Genomic DNA, 26076 nt, shown 5'->3' with positions numbered 1-26076 from the left:
ACCTAGTTATACCCAGACCGTCACTTCTGCTTACAAGTCTCACTCTTATTCCCTGGCTAAAGCACGATTTGCTTCAATTGGAAAAAAATCCTGACCGCTGTGTAACCTGCTATCTTGAAAGAGCGCCTTTTGTCTCAAGTAAAACAATGTATTTCTCCCATACTAGAAGCAGCCACAAAAGACAGCATTCCTAGTGCTTGTGCTCTACACCAGGGATGGGTCCAGTGGGCCTCTTTATAAAGTGTAGTGGATGTAAAGTTTTAGTACAATTATCTCTTCGTCCCAAACCTTTCTCCAATAAGAGCAGGATGTTGAGGGAACTCCAGATACAGTAGCCATTGAGCCTTACCAGAGCATCTTTTATACAGAAGGCTCTGCCTAAACTGTGGAAGGAACAAAATGTAAATACTATGCAGCCTGCGCTGCAGTAAAAGGTGAAGTGAAGATGTAAGTTAATTTCAGTGCACCCATACTAAAGTCTGAGGTGACAGTGCTGAGCAGCATGCAGAAGTACACGCCCTGCTACTTGAATTACAAAAGGTGGACTCAATTCCCACACTAATTTAGCCAACTCCACCTTCCTGTGTCGGAGGTTGGTTTGCAACATTGGAATAAAAAATTCAAAGGGAAAGCCTCTATAGAATAAAGAGCTTTGGCCATGGAAGCGTTCTTACAAAACAAGCTTCCATTTGGTCCATGTGAGGCACATTTTGGGGCATCGGCATTACTGTAGTCATGCTAAAGGGAACTGTGAAGCCAATTTAGCAGCAAAGGCTGCAATTCAGACTAGCAGTCCTAACCAGATCTCAAAACACATCTTAACAGTCCTAAATGCAAGCAAGCTGGAAAGCCTTCTGCTGGATTTGCTCCTAAATACTCTGACACCCTTAATTCGGATAACATTCCAGTAGTCCAGATACCAGGAGTGGAAGACAGAATTATACCTACGATATCCGGTTTTAGGTTTAAACCTATAACCACTGATAAAAACCCCTCCAAAAGGGAAATATCCCTCACCAGTGTAAACATATAAACACTAAAAAAAACACACCTGAATAATCACAAACTAAATACCATTAAGGAAAAGGAGGGTGAAAGTCATTTTCATTTCTTCCTGGAGGGGGTAATTCAATGTAACTTTGTTATACAAGTTAGCAGCAAGAAAGAATGGTCTAACAATATTCTGCTTGAGTTTTGTTGTTTAGGGATGTCATTAAAATACGGTTTCTTCCTTTTACTTGTGGTCATAAGTCTAAAGATGGAAGGTTTATGGGCGTGTTATAGGTCTTATTCAATTATTATATAAACTGCAGAGAATCGGGAAATTAAAAAAATTGATATTTTGGCTTTGTTCAATACTTTCACTGATGGGTAAAATGGCTGGTTTCATAAGAATCTTCCCAATATGTACCATCACATTTACCCACAGACCAAGAATGGGTGAAACCCTCCAATACATCATCTCCCTTTTCTAGCAAGACAGTATTTATAGTAGGTAAATTGACAAATATCCCAGGCTTTAAACATTCAATGCAAGGTGTAGTGACTGGGGACAATTCTTCACACATATACCAAACATCTAGGATAGTGGTGAAAACAACCCCAGACTTTTGGAAAACATGGAACGCAGTGTCACTTGTAATGCTGCTGCAAAAGGTTTTTACCAAGTTTAACCAGGATTGGAGTGATATTGTTTGTATTTGCAGTGATTCAGCTATGTATATGAAAAATGTGTGTGATGACTGGTCAAAAACAATACCTGGGCTGAAGTGCTTCCCTATAAGATATCCTATTTACTTTCTAGATGGTATGCTGAAAGGTTCTTTACAATCTTCGGAGTTAATGAAGAATGCTATTGACTTTTTAGTCCATTCTGGTGCACTGTTTCGTTATTCTAAGGGATTAAACAAATATTTCTCATTTGTGTGGCATCAAAGGAGTCATCCCAACTGTATTTAGCTGGTGGTTCTCAGGGTTAGAAGCCATGAATGCTATTTTATCCATATGGCAAACAGTTACAGAATTTTTTTCTTAGTGATGATGCCATGGGCAAGAAGTTTGCCGATCTTTGGTCACATTGTTTGTGATGTGAAAAAAGTACGCTCTACTGCATTCATAATCAACGAAAATCAAAAAACTGGAATCTGAAAGTACCCTTGTCTGCCAAGTGTTCAGCAAAATTGGTAAAGATGTGAAACATCTCCTTGAGAGTAGTTGGGAGACACTTTTAGTGACTTTGGCACTGCAACATGTTAGAATTCTTGCCACTTGGTAAGCAAAGAAATATGGAGGAGCAATTCAGGAAATTGTATTTCACAATGCATGAGAAATGGCTAGCAATGAATCATAGAAGTGTCCCTTCACCAACCATGGCATTTGAAGTCAATGAAGCCTCACTGTGGTACTCTGCACAAGTTCTAGATCACTTCTGTAAAGGGGAATTTTCTCCAGACTTTGAAAAGTGCTGCTTCATTTTTGACAGCTTCAATAACTGAGGGCATATGCACCAATTTCAACGCATATGTTGCAGAGCCTGTCCTAGAGAATTGCAATCTTCAGGTGCAGCAGTATTGGCATGGGAAGCTAGGTCAGTGGCTGAGTGAGAAAATGGTGTACTGGCTGTTTTGGCGTTGCTTGTCTCAAGTGCCAATATTGAGGGTCTTTTCACAGATAAAAGTTTACAGGGGCAGGAAAGAGCAAGCTTGCACGACCAAAGATTTACTGAAGTAGTATTGTATGAGCTGGGAATCCCTTGGGCAGCTATGGGTGCTATAAATCCTGTAAACATCAACACAAACAAACATTTGGTGTGGTACAAAAAGTTTGATTTGTAAAAATGTATTTGGACTCAAGTTTGATTTGTAAAAATGTATTTGACTCACGCTGTCTATATGCCATGCACTATCAGTTCAGAAAGTAACCAATAATAAAAGCGAAACGTTCAATAAACACTGGAAAAACACTTTCTGTAGTTTTTAAGGCATGAAAATGTTTAACACTTCAAAAACCCCACCAGAATGTACCAAAAATAGAAACTGAAAACCGGAAATCCTAATTATACCCAATAGTCCGATCAGAATTAATCAAAGAAGCACTCAAGGGGTTGGCTTCTGCACATGCAGGAATGAAGTGTAATGGTAGCCACGCTACTGGTGGCCTAGTTTACTGAGACTTAACCCCTTCTAAATCACCAGATTAAAAAACCTTCACTGACAAAAGAACCTCACCGGCTCCCCTTATGATTTCAAATATCAGCAAACAGATTTAAGTATATTGGAAGCGACAGATTCAGGTTTTCAATTTTTACGGGTTTGGACACAGAAATGCAAGGGCTTCAGCAATCTAAAGAAAGATTTGCAGTGCCTAGTGACAATAGGGGCAGTTCATTCATTTCACAGCCCTGAGTTCGCCTCCAAGGCTTACATGGATTCAATGTCTGCTTTGGGAGTTTGTCTGCAATTCAGCAACCCGTTTCAAGTTGAATCCAACAGTTTTGTAGAGAAGCCAATGGCATAGTTAAACAAGCTTTGACTGCTAGGGTGTTATTTCAGGTCTTAGTTGACACCCCAATCTGTATGGCGTTCAGAGAGCATTAAATAACTTGCCTAGATTGGGAGGACTTACTTTCGAAGTTCCTATATATGTGCCTGGCTTGAAAAATTCTGGAAAGGTGGTGGATGAAGATAAATTTGACTTCGAGAATCATTTAAATGTTTTACAGAGTATCCAAGAAGTCAGACAAGCTAACAGAAACCACTGACGCTGCCACCGGTTAAGAGGTGATCTGTGCTGCAGACAGGTGGGTTCCCAAAGTTGGGAACCCAGTTCTGGCAGAAATCCACGACAAGCAGGCTTTTGAACCCTATAGACCATTACTGTTCTTAGGGTGAAAGGCAACAGAACAATTATCTTGCCGCCTCTGCCTGGATCAAGAAACCGACTGGTGTCTATTGACCATGTAAAAAAGAACGATGTGGCGAGTCCTCCACAGCCAGCCACCGCGGAGACAAAAAAAGATTGAGAGTAGTACCCCTCTTACTCTACCTACTAAACAAAGCAGTAACATTCCTAGCTGGGGAAGTTTGAGCTTAACACTACCCCTTTTGCCCTCACCCCCTTTCCATTCCTCACCCCATTTTCCTTTTCTTCTATGCTCCTAAAAAGTTTTCTGGTATCTTTTGTAACTATTTTCCCCTTGTCTTTACGTCCGGTCTTACTCCTACCCCTATCCCCTTACCGCTCCATTCACCTCGTCCCCTATATAATCTTGAAATGCTTTTTCTGGATACTTATGTAACTTTTAACGGATGTAATTTGCAACATTGTCCCTCATGTAAAGCGCCCTGATTCCTTCGGGTCTAGCCAGCGCAATATAATAACTCATTAATTAAATTTGTTTCCATTTAGTACTCTTTCTCCCTTTGTCTACCTCCCAAGCTCCTATCCACTCTCCCCTGAATCTCTCACTTTACCTGCTAGTCTGCATAGCCCCCTGTCCTTTCTGCCCTTTGACTAAGCATTCCGTTTCCCCTTGTTGGGGAAAGATCCAATATTTATACTCTGGAGTCTCAGCGTACCCGCTGAGTGTCCACTGCGCCAAGGGAGCCACTCCCATCTGAGGTATGGTATGGCACCCCTTGCCAAAGCACTTCCTCTCCCCTTTTAGCAGAAGGATCCAGTATGTAGGCCTTGGAGTCTGAGACCCCTCAGAGAGTCCACTGCGTAAAGGGAGCCTCCCGCAACAGAGATAGGGAAGTGATACCACTTACCCTGTGATCACAGCTTACTGGACTTTGGATGTTGCTTTGACTCATCTACCGGTTTGTGTCCCCGTCGCCCTTCCCCTCCTCTTTCCATGCGATGTCCTTCACCCTCCCCTCCTCTTTCCCGCCTTCATTACCTGTCTACTTCCCCAGCTCCTGCCCCCCTTCCCCCCGAATCTTTCCCCTTGCTTTTCCCCTTTCCTATTTGTGCTTGTTTATCTTGACCTTACAAGTAACTATGTTGCCATGCTCTAATAACTGTAACTATGTAACCTGTAACTATGATCTGATGCTCCTGTAAAGCACTCCGATACCTCCGGGTCTAGCCAGCGCTATATAAAACCTTTAAAATAAATAAAGATGCTACATCATTTGATCTGAGAGCCTTGAGACCAACAACATTGAAAAGGACTATGGATATGTCGCAGGAGATTTTTCAACATCTTTTACAGTCACTCACTGCTATAGACTGTTGCATGCTTGTCAATGATTTAGTGAAGTATTTAATTCCACTGTGGTCCTAAGACTAGATTGGTTTGGGAACTTTACTTTTAATCATGTGGTTGTCAACTATATTTGTTATGCTACTGCTAAGACACTTCGTCCCTACCAGGACAATTGCATCTTCTGAGATACATGAACTACAGCCTCATTTTTGATTCCACAGAACCCGAAGATTTTACACTGCAAACACTACAGCTTATCCTGTGCCCATGGGCATAAACTGGGGGGAATCCCGTATAATATGGGGCTACTGAGACATTACGATTGGCCTATGTGAATAAAGTTTCAATAGATGCAATACTTTCAATTCATATTGGGACATTGAGACTTAAAAGAAAAACGTTTGATTTACTGGTATATGATACTTTGAATAATGAAGATCCTTATTGGAGTTCATTAAACTATAAAGAAATGTATTGCTATCACCACTATGCACACAACATAGGACTAGTTATCCTAGAGAAATTTACAAATACACACAATGGAAACTGTATCAGGGCTCTCCCTCCCAATAGTCCTAATTTCGTGAAAAAAAATTCCCCTACTTTCAGAGTGCAGACAGGTCACACCCTTCAGCCTTGTATTTCACACTCAAGCTACAGCAGATTCCTAAGAAAGGAATCACTACTAACAAGCAGGTTTACTCTACTGCATCAGTGAAAACCTGGCTATGCAAGGATACGAGTACTGGTAAACAAATGATGAGAAAAGCATTTGGGGAACCACATTCTGGCAGATCCAAGGTAAGGCAGCCTTATTTTGAGCCTGTATAATACCAAAATTATCTTTCTAAACAAAATAATCTGCCAGTCAACTGGTCTGTGATTTGGGCCAATGAAAAATCTAAAGAACCCTTCTACTACAAAAGCCAAAGCCAATCTGACAGTGTTCAAACTAACAATTTCGAATGAATGTCTGAATAAGACACATTATATGCTACATAATGGAAGCTATAAATCAACCATTCTCTATTGAAGGTTTAGCCTTCAGTCTACAACATGCATGAATAGTTTCACTCAAGGACCCAAAATAAATTATCTTAAATCACGTTACAATACGCAGACACCTGCAGTGGTAACCACATACAGTGTAGGCAACTATGACACCAATGGTTGGAACACTAATATTTCAGCTGTAAAAGAATACTTTTACTCAATGAGAATATGGATTTTTCAGAAGCTTCTTGGACCACCCCCTAAAAGAAATAGAAGATTGCCACAGGAATAAGTGCCATCTTTAATGATTTGAATATTGTGAAAAAGAAGCTGCAGAAAAAAGACCAAGAAAACATTTTAGTTCTTGACAATGTAAGGCGCACACTTTCAAAAAGTGTACTCATTAAATCACACTAGGCTCTCATGAAAGGGGACCCGAATTTGTTACAACATGGGCAGGTTCAGCTAAGGGCAAACATGCAATTAAATTTGGCATTACAAATGCTCAAGTCAGGTTTGGTGCCTTGGCAACTTCTTAATGAAACAGACCTATATGAACCCTACCATTTGACACTCAACAATAGCAAAGAAAGAATCTACCTACACTATTAAGTAACGAGCAAGTGTAAGATGTCCCAAAGGTCCGAGTCCATCTAATAAAAGCACAACTCCATCGTGGTCCATGGAGGTCACCATCTTTAACTTAGAAGATGGGTGGTACCTTATTGTATGTTCTACTACAGAAAGAAGTCCCTCTGACTTCAGCAGTTGAAGTTTATATTCAGTCAGAAATACAGAGGCGGATAATACCAAACACATTTTGTGGACATTGTGCAAATGATTTGCTTGTAACTAGTTGTGCATCTTAATAAAAACATCGGTTCTGGCATGGTGACAGAATATAATGCAGCATTTGAACTGATTCAGGTCATTTTTTCCAGTCTTTTTGAAGGATTTCTGATCTACTTTCTGCTCAAAGAAATCCACAACATGGAGTACACTTATCCAGCTCAACATAGCTGCAGAGGGACTAGCACACAGATGCTTGGCTAACTGACCTAAGAGCACTCTGTGCTCACCTTTCGCAAAATGAGTGCTGCACAAGTAAAACCTGTGTTCTGGTGCATACACTGACTGGCAGTCTTGGACTTGCATCTGGAGCACCCCTCAGTGGCTTATCTCGACATTGAAAAAATAATGCGTCCTCTACATGGACACCAGAAACAATGACAAGCTATGCACCCGTCCCTTATACAGGGTGCCACCTATAACAGTATCACTAGTGGCACTTTGATGCAGCTCTCAACGAATGGGTTCACTCCAGGTTATCCTTAACCACTTCGGCGCTGATGACGAGCTGAGCTCGTCATCAGTTGTGCCGCTCGCACGCCGATGACGAGCTGAGCTCGTCATGTAACGCACGTTTTTAAAAAACGCCGCGTACAGCGGGAAAAGCTGCCGCGCGCATGCGGTTAAAGCCCTTTGGAGAGGAGCCGCAACCAACAGTGCTTCAGACAAGCAATCAATTGCTGGTCCCTAGAACCTACAAACTAACCATTAAAATGCTCTGTATGGATTCCACAAAGACTTAGGCTGCGTGTGCACCAGACGATGTCTACATGTCTCCCGATGAGGCGTGAACTCAATCAGTAAGTGGACCAATGAATCTTGAAAAAATTGATTTCTCATATGTACTACAGCAAACTAAGGACTGAAATGAAAACCTCTAATGGATTCTAAAAAAATAGTTTAACTGCACATTTTTAATCTGGCTTACTTCTCACTGGTATGTATATTCACCGACATACAAAAACCTTTTAGATCAATTATGGAATATTTATACTATCATTGATTAGCTGTCAACTATGCAAGGCTTACAAATATTCATGCTTTGCTATGTGAACAATGTTTTTAACCTATCTTTAGCAACAATGCATTAATGGCCTTTGTTTCATGCAACAAGCCCACTGAATACATTTAGATATGTATTTTTTGTTGCGGAAAATTGAAGTAGGTTTCTCAACACATTAGCTGAATACCTATTGGCCAGATAAGCCCTTATGTTACATTCAGACGTACCAGCCCGAGATGACAAAGTCCCCATGGTCCATGGAGGTCACCATCTTCCTCAACTTAGGAAATATAAGTTGCTACATTTTCAGATTTATGACGAATCATCATGTCTGCCTTTAAACAGATTCACCATCTAAGGCCACAATCATCTGGGTGAAACATCTACTCATCACATCAAGGTTAAAGCACACATACAGACATTAACTAAAATAATGTAGTCTGAATGGACGTCCTTCTGCCTTCTACATGAATAATGAAATGCCTGACATTTATACTTTGATGCAACTTATCTATGTCAGACATTGCCAAATGTGTTAAAAATTACAATTACTGTTAGTATTTAATATAAAATGATAGCCATTCGACTACGTGTCAGAAGTCCTTTGCCCAGACTCGTGAGATTCTGCCAGACTCACCTGACAGCACACTTCACACCTCAGATGCTACATCACATCTGAAGCTGATCATGTACCAGAGGAAGACCACCCGCTACAGCAGCACAAGTTAGCCCTTCCCAGGGAACAATCTTCACGCCTCCACTAATAAAGACAGTTTTTGCTGGCAACAAGGTTTGCAGCGTCTCTTTTCCCTAAAAAACTAGACAAGTTACTTTACTTTCCATGCTCTTACAAAGCTAGTCGATGTTGGGGCGTTACGTTTTAAATGACAATACAATATTAGAAATGTATTTCATGCTAGTTAACGTTCAGATTTGTATAATATTTTGTATAGTAGTTTTAGATGTACAAAGGAACAGATTGTTCCTGTAGTAATACTTGTTAAGTGGTCATTCTTTTTAGTGCAGTGTGTGAAAGTTTGACTAACGAATTACTACGTTGGTTACTGTTTCCACACCAGGGAACTTTTTTTCAGAACAAAATTGTATTGTTTTCTTGAGAGAGATTGCAAGTAAACCACAGTACTCCGAACACCGGAGGGGCTGTGAGCATGTAATCAAAATGCACAGTCGCAATCAATACAGTCGTTCAAAGAAGCATAATTACTACAAATCTCCTACCCCCCTGCCCCTTATCAACTACCCCCTCCCGGATCCCACCCTAGCTCCTAGCACGATGTCCTCACCATGGAACTTTTAATTAGATAGTAACTCAAAAGCAATACTACCATGTCGCACATTTACTTGGGCTACATTAACTTTTCACAGTCATTGTGGTGCATTGAACCAAGTTAATCTGTGCCAACCATGGTCGGGGAAAAACACCCCTTGTAGAGTTGCCTTTAACAGGTTTAAGGGGATGGGGATCGAGAGTTTGAGCCAAGAGTTGTGGCAGATGAATATTTACAGGACGAGTGAAAAAATGTAAACAAACTCCTTGACCGGGTTGCCTGTTGAGGCCTGAATAAGTGATTCTAATAATGGGATTTTATAATCCTTCAAAGGATGATGTACTTATGCCTGATAATTGAGAATAAGATTGATGTCTAAACTGCATCATTGGTTAAACAGAAATATATATGTATTTTTCTTCACCTCCATTGATAAGATCCTGAGAATTTCTGGTAGGTAAGCTAGTTTATCTATTTGGGGCTGGCATAAGCAGCAAACTTCCACATCAGGATTAAGGGCTTCTAGACAAAAAATTTAGAAACCATCTAGACAGTGTTTCCACTTTGTGATCAATAGCGATATCATGGAGGCCATCTGCTGCAACAAGTCCATCAAAAGTTCCAATTTAGTTGACTGACAAAGGCTTTTACTTCACTCACCTTAATACATTTTCACACTGGACAGAAAAATACTAGATATTGGGATGATTTCGCAAATAATGAAATTGTAAACTAGGACTTTGGATGGCACACTCACATGCATGGTTGCAGCTCAACTCGAAAGCGGATTAATTTCCAAAACAATCTGGCTGACCTTGGATGTGCTTTTTTGCAAGAATTTGTTTTTAATCTCATTTTTTGAGCATCAGCATGACGATGCAATGGAACGTCACATGACCATCACATTTTAATAAGGCACTTTGAAGAGCTAAAAGATATGGGCTTGGACCTTTACATAAGGTACTAGGCCGCGAACTTAACACCACGCGTCACCACATGCACCCACCTCTTTGCATCAAGTTTCTAATGGACTTGGAGAAGAGTGCCAAAAAGTAAAAGTATAGCACATGATGTAGTTGTAGTGGGCACGCTGCCCCTCGGGTGGGGTGCGCTCTGTTTGCTTTATTCTTCAGGGAGGGTTTAATCACCATGTGGTTGTTTGCAGTTTTTTTTTTGTTTTCCCTCTTTCCCATGAAGTGTGCGCAATTTTTTTCTGAGATATAGTTGGATACTCGGTCTTCCTTTTTTTTTCTCCTTTTCACTAATTAGGCAATGATGAAATTGTGCAAGTATGAAAAGGAGTAAACAGAATAATCAATGAGGGCAAATGTAATGGGTTTTATGCAAATCACACTAAATATGACGATGTTTGAAATTATGTGAATTTATAGTTCATAATATCATTTGGATAAAGACAGGGTAGTAGACTATGTTAATTTTTCCTGTTTTTAGAGGGTTTGATGAGATCAGTAGCCAAGATGAGGAAAAGAGGGACACATGAGGGTGGCAGGGAGAGTCAATGGGGGGGGGGGTCGGTCAAAGCACCTCGACATCGCCGAGGACATGGTCCTTAAGCCTCACATTGGGTGGGAGGGCTGGGGGAAGGGGTTCCTGGGGTGGAGTAGGGGGATGCTGTTGGGAGGGGGAAAACACAAAATACATGAATATTGGTCGGAAATGAGTCACTTTGGTAAAAATATTTTTTGCTTTCAGTTGGTATATGGAGCTAGTTTAGTGAAATATGATAGTTAAATGGCTGGTAGGGGTATTAGGATAGGTACATTGAATGTTAGGGGGCTGCACTCAATAGATAAGACGCCGGGTTGCACAGGAATTACGTGCCCTTTACTGTGATATAATCTGTCTCCAAGAACTCATATTGTATGGTCAAAACGCTGATTGCTCGAAGAGTTGGGATTTAATCTTATTGCTTTTACTAAGTACTCTGGTACGTCGAGAGGGGTGGCAATTTTAGGAAAGAAGCATGTAGGCAAAACAGGTAAAATTTTAGTTGATGATTTAGGAAGATGGGCAATTGCAGAATGTGTTGTAGGTCTGGTAACTTTTACGCTTTGTGCTGTTTATGGGGCAAATCTTGACAAAGCATCAAACCTTAGAGTTTTTGAATGTTGAGTTAGCTACTTGGCCTACACCACTGATTCTTTGTGGAGACTTAAATATAAATTTAGCCCCGAATATTCTATGTAATAAAGAAGAAAGATACAGTGGTCGGAAGCCACGATGGTACATGGGTTGGTGGATGCATGGGCTTTAAGGGGGGTGGTTCCGGGGTACACGTTCTTTTTCTTTCCCCATCGCAAGTTAGTCCGCTTGATTCTTTTTTTATTCCTCAGTCATTGTTGAAATTGGCCGTCATTCAGGTTTACCCTAGAATCACGTCCGATCATGGACCGGTGGTTCTTTCTATAGCGGATATAGTAACCCCTAGTAGACCAAGGGCATTCTCTTTTGATCGCAAGTTATTAGAGCAGCAATTCACTGAATACATGAAAGTGGATTGTAACATTTTTTAATATTAATCGGGGGACTAGCAGTGTGGGCAATGTCTGGGATTGCTTTAAAGCTGCATTTAGGGGGGAGGCCCTGAGCTTTGGTTTATACAATCAAAAACAGGCGGCAAAACTTCAAGAGCTTTATCAAGAACTAATAAAGGCTGAGGAACTACTGGCGCAGGGTATACACACTGGGACGGATATAACAGATTAGATGACGGCAGTGGCTAGACTCAAAGCAAGGCTAAACCTTAAATGGTCGCAGGAAAGTGCAAACATTTTTTTTATTAAACAAATCCAGTAAGAGTACGGGGAGGCAAGTGGCAGATTTCTTGCCCAGAAATTAAGGTTAAGGGAAGCAGCACAGCGGATAGATAATAGTCGACTCAAGAGGGAATTTAGCAGATAATGAAACCGGCATATTAGAGGCGTTTAGGCAATTTTATGAATCATACCAAGGAGATGAGTATGACAAGGATAGGGCTGCTACTCTCATCGGTCAATATTGTACGGCAGATCGATCTGTAGATGAAAGAGAAAGTCTAGAGACACCTATTTCATTAGAACTAGAATTGTCAGTTAATGGGTTAGCCAGGGGCAAGGCCGCAGGTCCAGATAAGTTACCCCTGGAAAGACTTTTTTCTGTTCTAAAAACTGATCTCCTTGAGACGATGAGAATTGCCCAGAAAGGTGCACCTCCGGGGAGCTGGAGTGAGGCATGTATAGTAGTTTCATTAAAAAGGAAAACCTGCGAACCTTCCTGGGTCCTACTGCCCAATTTTGCTTTTGAATGCGGATGGGAAAATGTATTCGAAGATCCTGGCAAATAGGCTGTCTGGTGTGATCACTAATCTAGTCTCCACCATACAGCATGGGTTAATCCCGCATCGTGGAACGGCGGATCATGTCTGCCGGGTGATCACTTTATTTGATTTTGTTAATGTTACTCAGGAGCCATTATGTTTAATTTTATTGGATGCCGAAAAGGCTTTTGACCGGGTCTCATGGTGCTTTTTATGGGACGTAATGAGGTGAAGGGGGTTTGGCGTTGAGTTTATAACATCACTTCAGACACTATTTTCAATTCGGTTCAAATACAGAGGGGTACCAGACAAGGTTGCCCCTGTTTTTATTTTCATTGTATATGAGCCCTTTTTAAGAATGTTGGAATCTAGTTGTAGGATTTCTCTGGTGGCTATGCAAAATTATCAGTTTAAGGTCCTTGCTTATGCAGACGATGTTGCAATTGTCACACCATGAAGCCGCAATGGAGGAGATCGAATGTTTAGCCGCGAATTTCAGTGCAGTTGCCGGCTATAAGTTGAATGCAGCCAAAACCCAGTTATTATTTGCCAATCTGCCAAAGTACTCTGATTCGCGGGTTTGTAAAGAGGCTATTTATTTGGGGATTAAGTTAAGGGTCTCTTCAATGGCCCTGGTAAAGTCTAACTGGGAGGATCTATTATTAGGGGTGCGGAAACCGTTGGATCAGGCGGAATGTCTACATCTCTCGTTAGTTGGGCGCTGTAGTCTACTAAAAATGATATTGCCACAAATATTATATTTTTTTAGGTGTGTCCCTTTAGAAATTTCTACAGCAAGCTTGGCACAGCTTCAGGCTCTTTGTATGCGCTTTATGTAGGCTGAGGCAAGGCCCGCCGTGCCGGGCGCTATATGATCTTACCAAGAAACTTAGGAGGTTGGTCGGTACCAGACTTTACTCTTTATTATGCCTGTATGCTTCAAGGCATGAATGTTCTGTTAACAGGGATAGGTCCTTCGAATTTGGCAGAGAGCCCATCCATCTACCAGATGCTATTGGGCGTGAAGGCTTAAAACGGTCTGTTACACCAGGAATGGAGTTATTATAAACGTACACGTTTTAAGGTCCTGATCGCTGCAAACAAGATTTGAAGAACACTAAGGAGAATGCTTGGTATAGAGAAAATTTCTTGGTATACACCATTGACATCTCCTATATTCCTGCCAATCGATTTATTAGATCGGGTGGTGCATGTATGGTGGCAAAAAGGATTAAGGTTGTTGGGGGATTTTTATAGCGATGGCCGTTTTAAGTCTTTTGAGCAACTCCGTGAGCAATACATGCTTCCCAGGGAGAATTTCGCGAAGTACTTGCAAATCAGGAATTTTCTGTCTCAGAAAGCAACAAATCTTCAAGCTAACCCCTTGATAGAAAAATAGGAGTGTTATATGGCCACGTTAGGTACTAAGGTGAATGATTTAGAGCAACAAAATTCTAAATGGGGGAATAAACTAGGGAGGGAGGATATACGGATAGAAACTTCTCTGGAGATGGCCATGAATGTATTTCTTTCGGCAAAGTTATCTGCACAGCATTATAAATCCATCTTTAATTTATATTATACACCCGATAAGATCTCCAAATGGCAGGGGGATATTATAGGGAAATGTTTTCGGTGTGGATATCCATCTGCGGATGACCTTCATATTTTTTTGGGTGCCCACGGCTAACATCTTTTTTAACACAGATGGAGATTTTTTTTATCGGCCATTCTGGGTATGCCATTACAATTAAGTGCTACGCAGATATTATTAGGTGTAGAAATGGGTCCGGCAGCGCCAGATCTATTACAACAACATGCAAAGTTAATATTTTTAGTTACAGCTGTATATCTGCTTGTAATAGCTTCCTGATGGCTACAGCAGGAACCGCCTTTTGAATTATGGAGGGCACGCTTCTTTGCAGTACATAATATGGAGTATAGTCTATATGCCCTTAAGGGGCATAGAAAAAAGAAGCTTGGTCAACAAATTTGGGGCAGTGTTACTAATCATTTAGATTCTGTCATTTGATTGTTTCATTATTCGCTTTTCCATGCAGTTTTCTTGATATTTGTTGAATCTTGGACTATTTTACTGTATGGTCAATTCATTTTTTGGCATGCTTATGTACGGCTATTGATTTTCATGTGTTTCATTTATTTAGCTCCTGGTCTATTTATGCTATGATTTTAACAGTGTATATGTACTGTGTAAATTATGACTCTTTACCGACTAATTCATGTATTCTACAAAAAAATAAAAATAAAAAAAGTTTCTAATTTGGGGTGAGGTTATGCTTTAGTTGCCCATATTTTTCCTCACTTTCTCTCAAAGCGCCAGGACTCCGCATTGATGCTACAGTACCTGCAATGTCACTGGCTTTTCGCAGTTTTCTTCCACACAAATGGAAGGAAACCCTCTTTACTCCGATAGCCTCCGATAGCCACAGCTCATGGTGACTGAGCCGCACTACATCCCCAAAGCCACATTGGTGCAGCCTTTGCCCAAAAATGGTTTCCCAGCTGGATAACCAACCTAGTCTAGCCTCTCACCAGCTCAGGGGTGGTAGGGAAGCGACAACAGCTGGGGCCCAGCCACCCAAAAAATGATTGTATTAGATTTCATAGAAACGTTTTCATAGCATGCCGCTATTTTTGAAACACTCACCCAACCCATTCCAGAAAAATTGCATTTACTAATTTTTAAAAACAAATTGTATTAACCAACATGGTTGAAATTGCTTTTTTGCATGCTCCTTTTTACAAGTGCCATTAACGGTTTATTCCATTAGAAAATCGTTACTGTGAAATAGTAACATTTGGTAGGCTTTGAAATGTTCACAAGTTTTTTTCCCCCCCGAGTTCTCATGTGGGGGTCTGCTACCATTTCCCACTATTAAAATTCTCTAATGTATATATGGTTAGCTGAAAGGTTTGTTATTTTAGTTTTGATTCACAATTTTACCTAAAAACTATTCCCTTAATTTGTATTACGACAGAAAAAGAGATGCTCCAAGATTAAGTTAACACCAATGTGGTTTTTCCGGTCCCCCTCCCCCCCATTTATTGATCAATTTGAATCCGAAAGATATGGCTAATCAGTTTTTTACAGAAGTCACTCCCATTTTTATTGGTGCTTATTCTGCCTCCTCTTCCAGCGGAGTCTGTCCTGAAAGGGTGTATAGGTGATTAGGACTTCAATATTGGTACTGGCTTCTCTATTTCCCTTCTTAAATTAATCTAAAATGGTCTACTCCAATATTAACTTTTTTTCATCCTGTTAAGATCAGTCTACAGCGATGAAGCGTACCCCACTACAATACCAGTGTCAGATTATTCTGACTCTTCCATGGTATTATATACTAATCGTGCTTTAACCCCTTCTACGCTCATGACGAGGTCAGCTCGTCATGAGTTACACCTGTCGTACGCTCATGACGAGCTGAGCTAGTCATGTAACGCGGGTTTCTGCAAAAGTCCGCGCACAGTGGGAAAACCGCTAGCGCGCAAGGGGTTAAGATCAAGAATTGATATAGCACCTTTCAATTCCATTCATTCTAAGCCAGTGTTCATTTGCTAAATCCAACTCTACAATTGAATCGTACAATCCTCGATGGTACATGGATTAAATGTTTTTCAATAGAAAACTATTAGCAGTTCTTTCAGAAGCAAAAGGTTTATGGAACACACCCCTCTCCAGCACTGGGAACACTGATGCTCAGGGTACAGCAAAATTTGTCTCGTGAGTTTCAAAGACGGGTTAAAATCAAGTGGCCACACCAATTTTCATACACGTTTGTCTAATTCATGCACAGCTGTGCTACATTAAGCTGAAAATGAGAGAAATGAAATGTTTTACAGCATTTGCCCTAATTAAAAGGTCCTCTGGACACAAGCAGGACTATTCTACGTTTGACCAGTTGCAGTGATCCTTTGGCAGAGAAAAATACTTATGGCCAAATCGTGTATATACTAGAGAATGCAAAATGATTTAAATTAACCACCTCATTCAATAAAGAGCATCACGTTTTTAACAGAACAAGTGGATGGTTTGTAAAATGCCATTTTATTTTAAGTCTGCCATTACATTGGGCAAAACATGATCACAAGGCTTTCTGGGACTACAGTCAGCAAAACACAATAGTGGTCGACATCCAAATAACAGTCACTGGACAAACTTGGCACGTTCTTACATGTGCACAACATGGAAGAGATTTAAGTGTTATTTTAGGGCTGAATATCTGTAATCGTTTTCCAGTACTAAAACATGCCCGTGTGTGTTGCCAGAAATCCTTTAATGTAGACAGATGCATGCTGCTGCCTAGAATACACAGTAAAAGTTAATACCAGTACCACAGGCAGGAGTGTAAGTGAGACTTTATTGGGAGAGTGAGGTGGTCAACATAGCAGCAAATAAAAGACAGAAAGTCCCCGGTATCACAGCCCAACATACAGAGGCCTCTGGCTTAATCGTTAGAGGCAACTATGCTCTTAAACCAATACTACAAAAATTCAGTTGGGCCAAAACTTCAGAGTTTTGTTGGAGGGTACACACAAGTATTAATTATAAAGAATACCCTACAGAAAAATGAAAATTAGAAAATAAAAGCTGTGCAGACACCCAGTTTAACTGCAGCAATTAACTAAATGTTCATATACTTAATGAAATACAAAACAGTCACTTTCAAAAACTGGTTCCAATTGTCACCTTCCTTTAAATACCAGATACTTTAGTCCTCTACACAAGTGTTTGGAAGTTGAAGTGAAGCTATTAATACTTTTCTACAGCAGTAACCGCACACCAGGATGGCCAGGACAACACACAAAATGAAGGAATGGAAATCCCCAAAGCTGCAGTGTGAACACACTAAACTGTTGATTTCCATACATATGGATTGGGGGTTTCTTTGCTTTAAGAGATCCAGGTGGAGAAAAAAAGGAATGGTGGCATGTAAAAAGGTTTTTAAAGTTGAGGGCCCGAAGAATGATCATGAAACATTCAATGCACAAGTTTAGTTATTTTCCGGTTGTTCTGGCTCAGCCTCATCTTGTGCACTGTCAGATGTCCATAACTAAAAGAGAAAAAAAAAAGCAATTTAGATACAAAATGTTATTTAGCTGACAAACAACCATCATATCCTGCCGTACTATATGAACTACCAAAGTACTGTCAGCTTTTACCAAGAGATAGCACCATTCTAAAGGCGCACTGGATTGCTACTCAAATGTTTAGTGAGGTCCACTCAAGGCAGACAAGTCTCTAGAAAAGTCACCTTGCACACAGCAACTAAAACTAGGGCAAAAGCTACACGAGGCAAACTGTGCTAGCAGTTCTGTTGCATTGATCACCTGTATTCCTTCACATGTTTGTTCCTTCACTATCTACCAGGAAGATCACTTCACATCCAGCCAAAGCTATGAAGATTTGCGGTAAACGGAACAAGTTAGCTACCAGTAAAGGAGGATCTCCGGCATAGGAGAAGTTATAGATCCACATACTATTTGAATATTTTACTGTGCCAAGTTGGAAATCTTTGAAAAACAGTCCCATCTTTACAATACAGCTCCACAAGCAGGGTAATTTGCTGCAGTCCACTTGCTCATTAGGTAAAAATCCCAGCCACGTTGTATTTGGTCACAAGTGTATGCAAGTCTATAAAAGTGTTTCCTTATCCTCGTAAAGGGTTAGAGCCATCAAGCATGCACATGGCAGGTGAACAGAGCGCTACGTAAAAAATGTCTGGGAGGCAGAACGGGGAATGTTAATCTCAAGAAGTTCTTAACTAACCCCTTCACTGATCGTCCTAGGGAGGGGTACCATAGGAAAGGGGAGATTATCCCCTTTCCAATGATACCTCTCCCGTTTGCCTCAGTGCTCATGGGGAACAGATAGCACACTGAGCACCGAGGCAGTGAAATAAACTAGTCGAACCAGTGAAATTAAAAACAGGCCAATCTAAATGCTGATGTCATTTCAGTGAAAAAAACTCAGCCTCGGGAGCTTGGGGTGCGGGGGGGGGGGGGGGGGGGGGGGGGGATCATCCTGGTTCCTGCACCAGAGGGATTTCCTGTGCCATATGGTCTGACACATGGGAGCCGCCAGACGCATCTGAGCACTTTTGCATTGGATGGTTCCTGCACGCCTGATAGGAGTTAACGACAAGCTTCCTCCTTCGTCCGCGGAGGAAGCACACCGTGCTGGGGTCTGATTGGGACCCCATATTACCCTTCTGTCTAGAATCGGCTCATGAGGCATTGCCTCCTCTCTGATGAGCATACTACATCATTATTTTGATAGTGGTAGGAACTGTGTAATTATAAATTTATAGCTACACACATTGATAGATTACTTTCTTCACCCATATCTGTACATACAGATTTATTATTTTTTGTGGTGTAACACTAGTGAGTGACAGGGGGATCTTCTCCCAGGTCCGGACGAAGAGGCTCCACGCCTCGAAACATGTTGACCCACACAGGAGAGTAAGCCCATTAACTAGCTTGATCTCTCCGCTCTACATTTTTTAAATAATACCAGCCAGTGTTCATTTTTTCTTACCACCAGGCCAGGTATTTTTTAAACTTCACTCTTTATCACTCCTGACCTCACTGACACTCACTCCATTCACATAGCACCCCCATCTAAAGGTGCTCCAGCGTAGTCGCTTGTCGCAGCACTGCCCCGTCCCGCAGCAGGGGCGGGAAGACCCCGATGATGAAGCATGACACCAAGGGCCCTGTTGGTGTGTGAGGGGTATTTTAACAAACAAGGTGTATTCCATTGACATCTGGATATACACTCACCCTAAGTGAGGTGGACCCTTTTGATTAACAATAGACTAGAAACTAGGACGACGTGCCCACCAGCACCACCTCTTCACTCCCCCCTTTGATTTTTCTTACGCGTCTACTCTTGCATCAGGTGCACCAAGAGGGTCCTGCAGCAGTAGTGCTGTCTTGGCTCCCTCTTATGTAGTCTGTCACATAAGCAGTTTAATGTTTGACTTTACAATACAATCATAGCACAGTAGTAGTTCAGAGCTTTTTTGTATCAAGTGATCAGGATCTCCGCATCAGATGCTTGAAGATTGAGTTTTATCAAAGCCTGACAAAACCTCAGACACTAGCTTTAGTCAGGAGGGTAATACCTGCGCTGAATTTGGTGTAATGCCCCACAAGTGAAGTTATGTTCTTAAAAACTCTTCGCTAAAAATAAAACTATTTTCCACTTAAGGTACTTGAGGGGTGGGTTGGGAAGGCGCCAGTAACTGGTTCAAGACAGGTCAGCATATAAGACATTCATTCAAATCCAAGGCTAGATCAGAGACTCAGTGGAATAAAGTTTAAATGCAGTCAAGAAATTTAAACTGTAGCTTCCTGGAACACAACACTCCCTGGTGTACTCCCAACAGGTTTTTCACCAAGACATTTTTCTGTGCTGCCAAGCTACCACGATGCAATCAATGCATTCATAGTTCCAAATACGGTACAGGTGAAAGGTAATGGGCAACCATACCATAAACACCCCCCCCCCCCGTCGCACGAAAAGATGAGCACTGCGTTGCTGTGTTTCCATTCTTTGACAGTTACGCTTAGGTGGTAATGAGTGATCCAGTCAACTCAAAAAGAGCTGATGGGGTACCACAAAGATACACATTGTGAGCACATTTAAGATCTAAATGGACTGTTAATAAATGCACGAACTCAGTGGTTTTAAAAGCTTTGGACTTAAGAGGAGCCCCTAATCGTTCCGGTTATCTGGGAACCCTGAGTGTTGCAATTGGAAGCTAGGGACCCCCTGATCTAAGCAATTTGTATGCTTTAATCCGCAAAACAATACACAAAACCTGCAATAAGGGAGCAATAAACTCAAGCCCAACGCAGAAAAGACAGGGATTCGGTCTATAAAATGGATGCTGCTAACTTTGGCTGAACGCTGACTGGCCCAGCGAGCAGGGCTCACATGAAAACAGACTTCCGGGAAAGGTCTGGCGGCTCAGGATAAACTATTGGCTCACTAAGGCCGACCATTTATTTATTCATTCAAAGTTTTATATAGCGCGAACAAGATCTTTACAGATCCGTGCGCTTCACAGAGAGAGGGGTAGGGGCAGCAGGGCTGAACAGAACCAATGGGAACAATATAATAGTCACTAAACATAAAAGGAAAACAGTAGTGTACAGAGCACATACCAATATACATCCAGGTAACAAGTAGTATAAGACGGCGCAAAAACATTGATCACGCTACCACAGAGTTCAGTAAACTTTGGATGTAGGGATGGCTTATACCAAATTCTAAGGATAGAGCGAACAAGGGGTGGGGGCAACGTGAGGGTGAATCAACAAACTAAAGTGTATCATATAGTGATCGGTAGTAGTAGAGTAGTATAATAGTGTCACAATCACATAAGAGTATAGTGTCAAGAGGCAATCAGGAGATCAAAAGTTCAATACACAGCGATGCAGAGACTCTGATCCATCACCTGTAAAGTTCAGGTGAACTTGGCCATGAGGATGGTTTTCACCTCTTTCTTGAAGAATGCAGTGGAGGGGATAAGCCTGGTTTCAGGAGGGAGTGCATTCCAGATCCTGGGTGCCATTCCTGAAAAGGAGCACTTGTATGTTTTTTCCTTCCGGAATCTACGAGGTTTCCTGAGTAGGTTTTTTGTACTTCTATTGGTTCTCGAGCCACCTGATATAGACAACTTTTGAGCAAGGTAGTTGGGTGCCTTGTGGTGCACGGCAGAGTGTGTCATAACGGCAAATTGTAGCTGTATTCTGGCTTCAAAAGGTAGCCATTTTAGAGATTTTAAGTCTGGGGATATACGCGAATGTTTTCGTGAGCCAGTGATGAGTCTTGCGGCAGCGTTCAGGGAGGCTCTTAGGGGTGCTGTTGTGGCTAACGGGAGTCCGCTGAGGTCCACAATTCCATAGTCTATGCGAGGGATGACTAACGCTTGTACAGCCATTTGGAAGTCCTTGGCTGGGAGGAAGGGTTTAAGTTTCCTCAGTGTGTTGATTTGGAAATTAGCTCCTTTTGTTGCTTTGCTAACGTGCTGTTGCATGTTGAGCTTGGCGTCGAGTGTGATGCCTAGGGATTTCGCAGAGTCCACGATGGTAGGTTGGACATTGAGTGCTGTTAGGTTATTGAGCCAGGTTTGGGTGGTGGTAATTTTCGCTGGAGGCGAGATGAGTAGAAACTCAGTTTTCAGAGCATTTAGTTTGAGGTGATTAACGGCCAACCAGGATTGAGTGTTACTAAGTGTAGAATTCAGAAGTTTGATATCTTCCAGGGATCGTAGCTTTAGGTAAAGTTGTGTGTCATCGGCGTACATATGGAATTGAACATTGGATGCTTGGAGCAAGGTGGCGAGCGGTTCCATGACGAGGTTGAACAATGTGGGGGAGAGGGATGATCCTTGTGGGACACCTAGATCTGCTGGCACAGGTGTAGATAACATTGTCAATCTTGAACTTCTGAGTCCGGTTATAGAGGAAGGAGGTAAACCATTTGAGAACAGTTCCCGATAGACCCATTCTAGTGCTTAGCAGCTCCAGTAAGTTCTCGTGTTTGACCGTGTCAAATGCTGAAGAGAGGTCAAGAAGGATGAGGAGGCAGGATTCATTGCGATCTAGAATTTGGAGGGCGTCATCGATTATGTGCGTCATAGCCGTTTCCGTGCTATGATTCGCTCGGAAGCCTGATTGATGAGCGTTGGTCATATTGGTCAATGTGTTTTGTTAGTTGGAGTTGGACACATTTTTCCAGCAGTTTGGCCAGGGTGGAAATATTAGTGATAGGGCGGTAATTGTTCAGGTCAGACGGGTCAGCTGTAGGCTTCTTGAGTATAGGCGTGACTTGCCCCACCTTGAGGGAGTCTGGGATGAGACCTTGTTGAAGGGAGCTGTTAATGATTTTGGTCCAGAGTGGGAGGAGCAGGGGGATGAAGTCTTTTACAGCATTGGCAGGTAGGGGGTCTATGTGGTGATTAGAGGGCTTCAGGGTGCCGAGCAGTTTGTGTATTGCTTCTTCCGAGTAGGTGTCGAAGGACAACCATGATGCATTATTTTTAAGTTGAGTGTTAAGTCATTCTGGTGTGACTGGGGAATCGGCTTACATCCATGATGAGGTCATTTCAGACCATGTGAATGAAGTCAACAGTTTCAGCTTATAGCTGCCAACGTAGATTTCAGCGAAAATTCTCATACTACCTTCATTTGGAAGCCAAGCACTTAACAAGGGCCAAGTTTGGCTCCTGATTAGACCACACCAATGTGATGTACCTTAACTACCATCTTCTAACTCCAGATTGTCCCAAATCGGTCAGCTTGCTTTTTTGAAGGTTGCAGAAAGGTTTGAGAGACCAGTGCTGCATACCCTCCATTGGCTGGCTGCCCATAAAACCAAAAATGTATCTTAAGATGCTCTGCCTCGTCCAAAAGTACATATATAGGGAGACCATGTATTTCATTATAAAGTGTCTAGTAGTACACTGCCTATGACCATGCTGTGGTTCCATCAACACTTCTAGCTAGTCCCTCGAACACTTCAAACTAGATGTTGTGGATAAGTCTCCCAACGGTGCACCCTCACTCTGAACGCATTCTTTACCATCCTTTCTGAAGTTCAGATGTAGCCGTTTGACCAAACCTTATGCACCATCGGTCTAAAGCATTTCATACACCTAGAAACCCAGGGTGATCGTGCACTGTAAAAATAAAACTATAAAACAAAAAAACGAGAGATTACAGGTGCTCACAGATCCTAATGTAGAAGACCATGGGAGAATGCTTCAGCTTGCGATGTTTCACTACCAAGTTAGTCATTTAAAAGCACGACCCAGCATACCCTGTCCCCAAATAAAGTGCAATTAACAATTATACAAGATCATAAACAGTTTAGATAACCAAGACTTGCCTCACAAGAGCAGGAGATTGGATCTATAACTTTAAACGTCCCTGATCCAATTTCTAAAGCAAGGGCCTGGCTATCTAGTTATGGGTTGGTAGGTCTCGGCTGGATCGGAAAAACAATTGGTTCTCAAAAGGTACAAACAAAAAAGTGCTCCTCATTTAACAAAACATTCAATTGAAATGAGGCATTAAACTATGGAAGGGGGGCCTCAAACAGAACGACAGCAGCTCTCACTGCTTTAACGAGTAAGAACAGAAGCAACCAATATAGATTACTATAGCTAAAACAAACTTACCGTTAAATTGTCCCGAAGTAACTGCATAATGAGGGTACTGTCTTTGTAGGAGTCTTCATTTAGGGTATCAAGTTCGGCAATGGCTTCATCAAAAGCCTTTATAACAAAAAAGAAATAAAAGTCAATTTAGAATCTAGTACAGAGTGCAAACATGCAATGTATGGGAAAAAACGTTATTTGAAGTGAGAAGTAATAAAAAAAATTGTAAGAATTAAGTACACCAGACAAACAGAAATTACATCAGTAACAAATTAAACATCTAAAGTAGGACTAAAGATGTTAACTGCATGTGTGCCATGCAGGTCACCCAACCAACCATGGCCGCTGCCTCCCGCTTTAGCATTTAACCCCTCTAATGCAGAGTGCAACCCGTTAGTAACATGCCAATGCCAGTTGTGATTTTCCTTCGCAAGGACAGTATGTGCAGCTGACACTGACATGGGAACCCAATCGAAGTTCAGGTAGTTAATGCACAGGGACAGTGCTCACCGGTCAGCCACAAATGTATCCATTCACTGCCGATGTTGGATGAAGTTACTACAATTATGTGCCTATTTACGACGTTCATTTTTTTGGGACGTCGGCTTCCTTAAGGAAAGGAAGCCAAATAATGTGCATACTGAACCAGAGAGAAAATTGACACTATAGTGCCTCATTTTAGGGATGGAAGATCAAAGAGGAGTGAAACCACACCAGAGGCAAGAGTCCCAAAGAATTTTCGGAGACCCTCGCCCATTAGTTTTTATCAGAGGTGTATAGGATATACACCGATTTACTTGTAGCGGATAGTCTAATCGGCCTCCTGGCTGAGTATGGGGTAGTCCAGGTAGGTAACACCTCAACCAGGAGGAAGTTTGTTACAGAAATATGGTGGGATCTGCAGGCGTAGTGAATATTGCCTCCTATCCCTAAAGGATGCCATTATAATGAAACATGAATGAGGTAAGGTTAAAAAACAGAATTGGATGTGTGCAGGACAAGTCATCAATCCTTCACATCTCACAAAGGTGGAGCACAAGTTTCAGCCATTTTACACCCAAGTAGGTCGGTAGATTTCTTCAGGACCGATGGTTATTTGATCCTAGTGTTCACAGTAAGGAACACTATAAAGTTAAACGGTAGTACATTTACCTACATATTTTGAGTAATTACGATGCCAATCCCTTAGTTAGGGTCCGGACAAAGAAGCAGGTAGTTTAAAATTGGAGTATTGTAGTCATTCGGATTATGGTCCATCCATATCCGGACAGGGAGGACGCAATAGGTAGGTATGAGCGGGCTATATAGACTAAGCTTCATTTTTAAAGCTACCTGCCTCATGCCTGCCTCATATGGGACCAGTCCCGACCCTGACTAAGGGAATGGCATACTAATTCCTCCATTCAAATATGCATTTTGACTGCCATGCATTTTAAAAAGCATCAAGTGTTGTCTAAACCAATAGCAACAACCATCATGCAAGAAGGGGCAAGGGGAGGGAGCCAAGCAACAAGAAAAAAAAAAAAAGATGAAATGGATGGTGTGAGGAAAGCAACAGACTAGGGGGAGATAACTGCAGGGAACTGAAGGAGAAAACTGCACATGGGGAGAGAAAGTCATGGTATGCACTTCCACTCAGCATAAGAAGACAAAGTAATTCTCTGCATGCAAGCATCCTCTGCAGTGGGTGTAGAAGTCCAACAATCAAAACAAAAAAAAACCCTCAAAATGTTTCTAGATTGGACAAACACAAATCTAGGGGAAGCCACTAAATTAGGAGCAGTGAAACATGATCGAAAAAAAATGTAGTCAATTATGACGAGGGCTCACGGTTTTATGGTATTTATATTCGTCATTTCCGTATGTATTTAGCCACAATTATGTTTTGCAACTTTTACCGGAATTTACCCGTGTTTATTTTGGGTTTTGTGAAAAAAAAAAAGCTGAAATTTGTATATTTCTGCATTTAACCAGTTCACATGCACTCTTGCATGAACGCCAGACAGGTTTCAGTGATATATATATATATATATACATATACACACACACACTGGTGGTAAAATATACCCTCGTAAGAAAACATGCACATTTTAGTACCAAGGTTGTGAAAATCTGCTGTTCAAGGCTCTTTACTAAAATCCCTACAGTTAACCCCCCTTAAGGGCCTGCCAATCCCCACAGCTAAATTGCCCTGGTAGTCATGATTGACAGCATTTAGAACCACT

General features: G+C 41.6%; 1 protein-coding gene and 1 long non-coding RNA gene across 3 annotated transcripts in view; one reads left to right on the top strand and one right to left on the bottom strand.

Moving 5' to 3' along the window:
* The window catches only part of LOC144762598 (uncharacterized), a 453052-nt gene that overhangs the window by 113831 nt on the left and 313145 nt on the right, over positions 1–26076 (top strand). The window lies entirely within an intron of this gene.
* Positions 16707–26076, bottom strand: part of YWHAQ (tyrosine 3-monooxygenase/tryptophan 5-monooxygenase activation protein theta) — a 37635-nt gene continuing 28265 nt past the window's right edge. For both annotated transcript variants that reach the window (XM_078647823.1, XM_078647822.1), the window contains exons 5-6: positions 23873–23968; positions 16707–17731 (exon numbers count right to left, since the gene is read on the bottom strand). In XM_078647823.1, the coding sequence (XP_078503949.1) occupies positions 17672–17731; positions 23873–23968 (156 nt within the window). In that variant the 3' untranslated portion in view covers positions 16707–17671. The remainder of the gene's footprint in view (positions 17732–23872; positions 23969–26076) is intronic.

Source organism: Lissotriton helveticus, chromosome 6, assembly GCF_964261635.1.
Source record: "Lissotriton helveticus chromosome 6, aLisHel1.1, whole genome shotgun sequence".
In the NCBI taxonomy this organism is placed as follows: Eukaryota; Metazoa; Chordata; class Amphibia; order Caudata; family Salamandridae; genus Lissotriton; species Lissotriton helveticus.
This window is presented reverse-complemented; position numbering and strand designations above follow the sequence as displayed.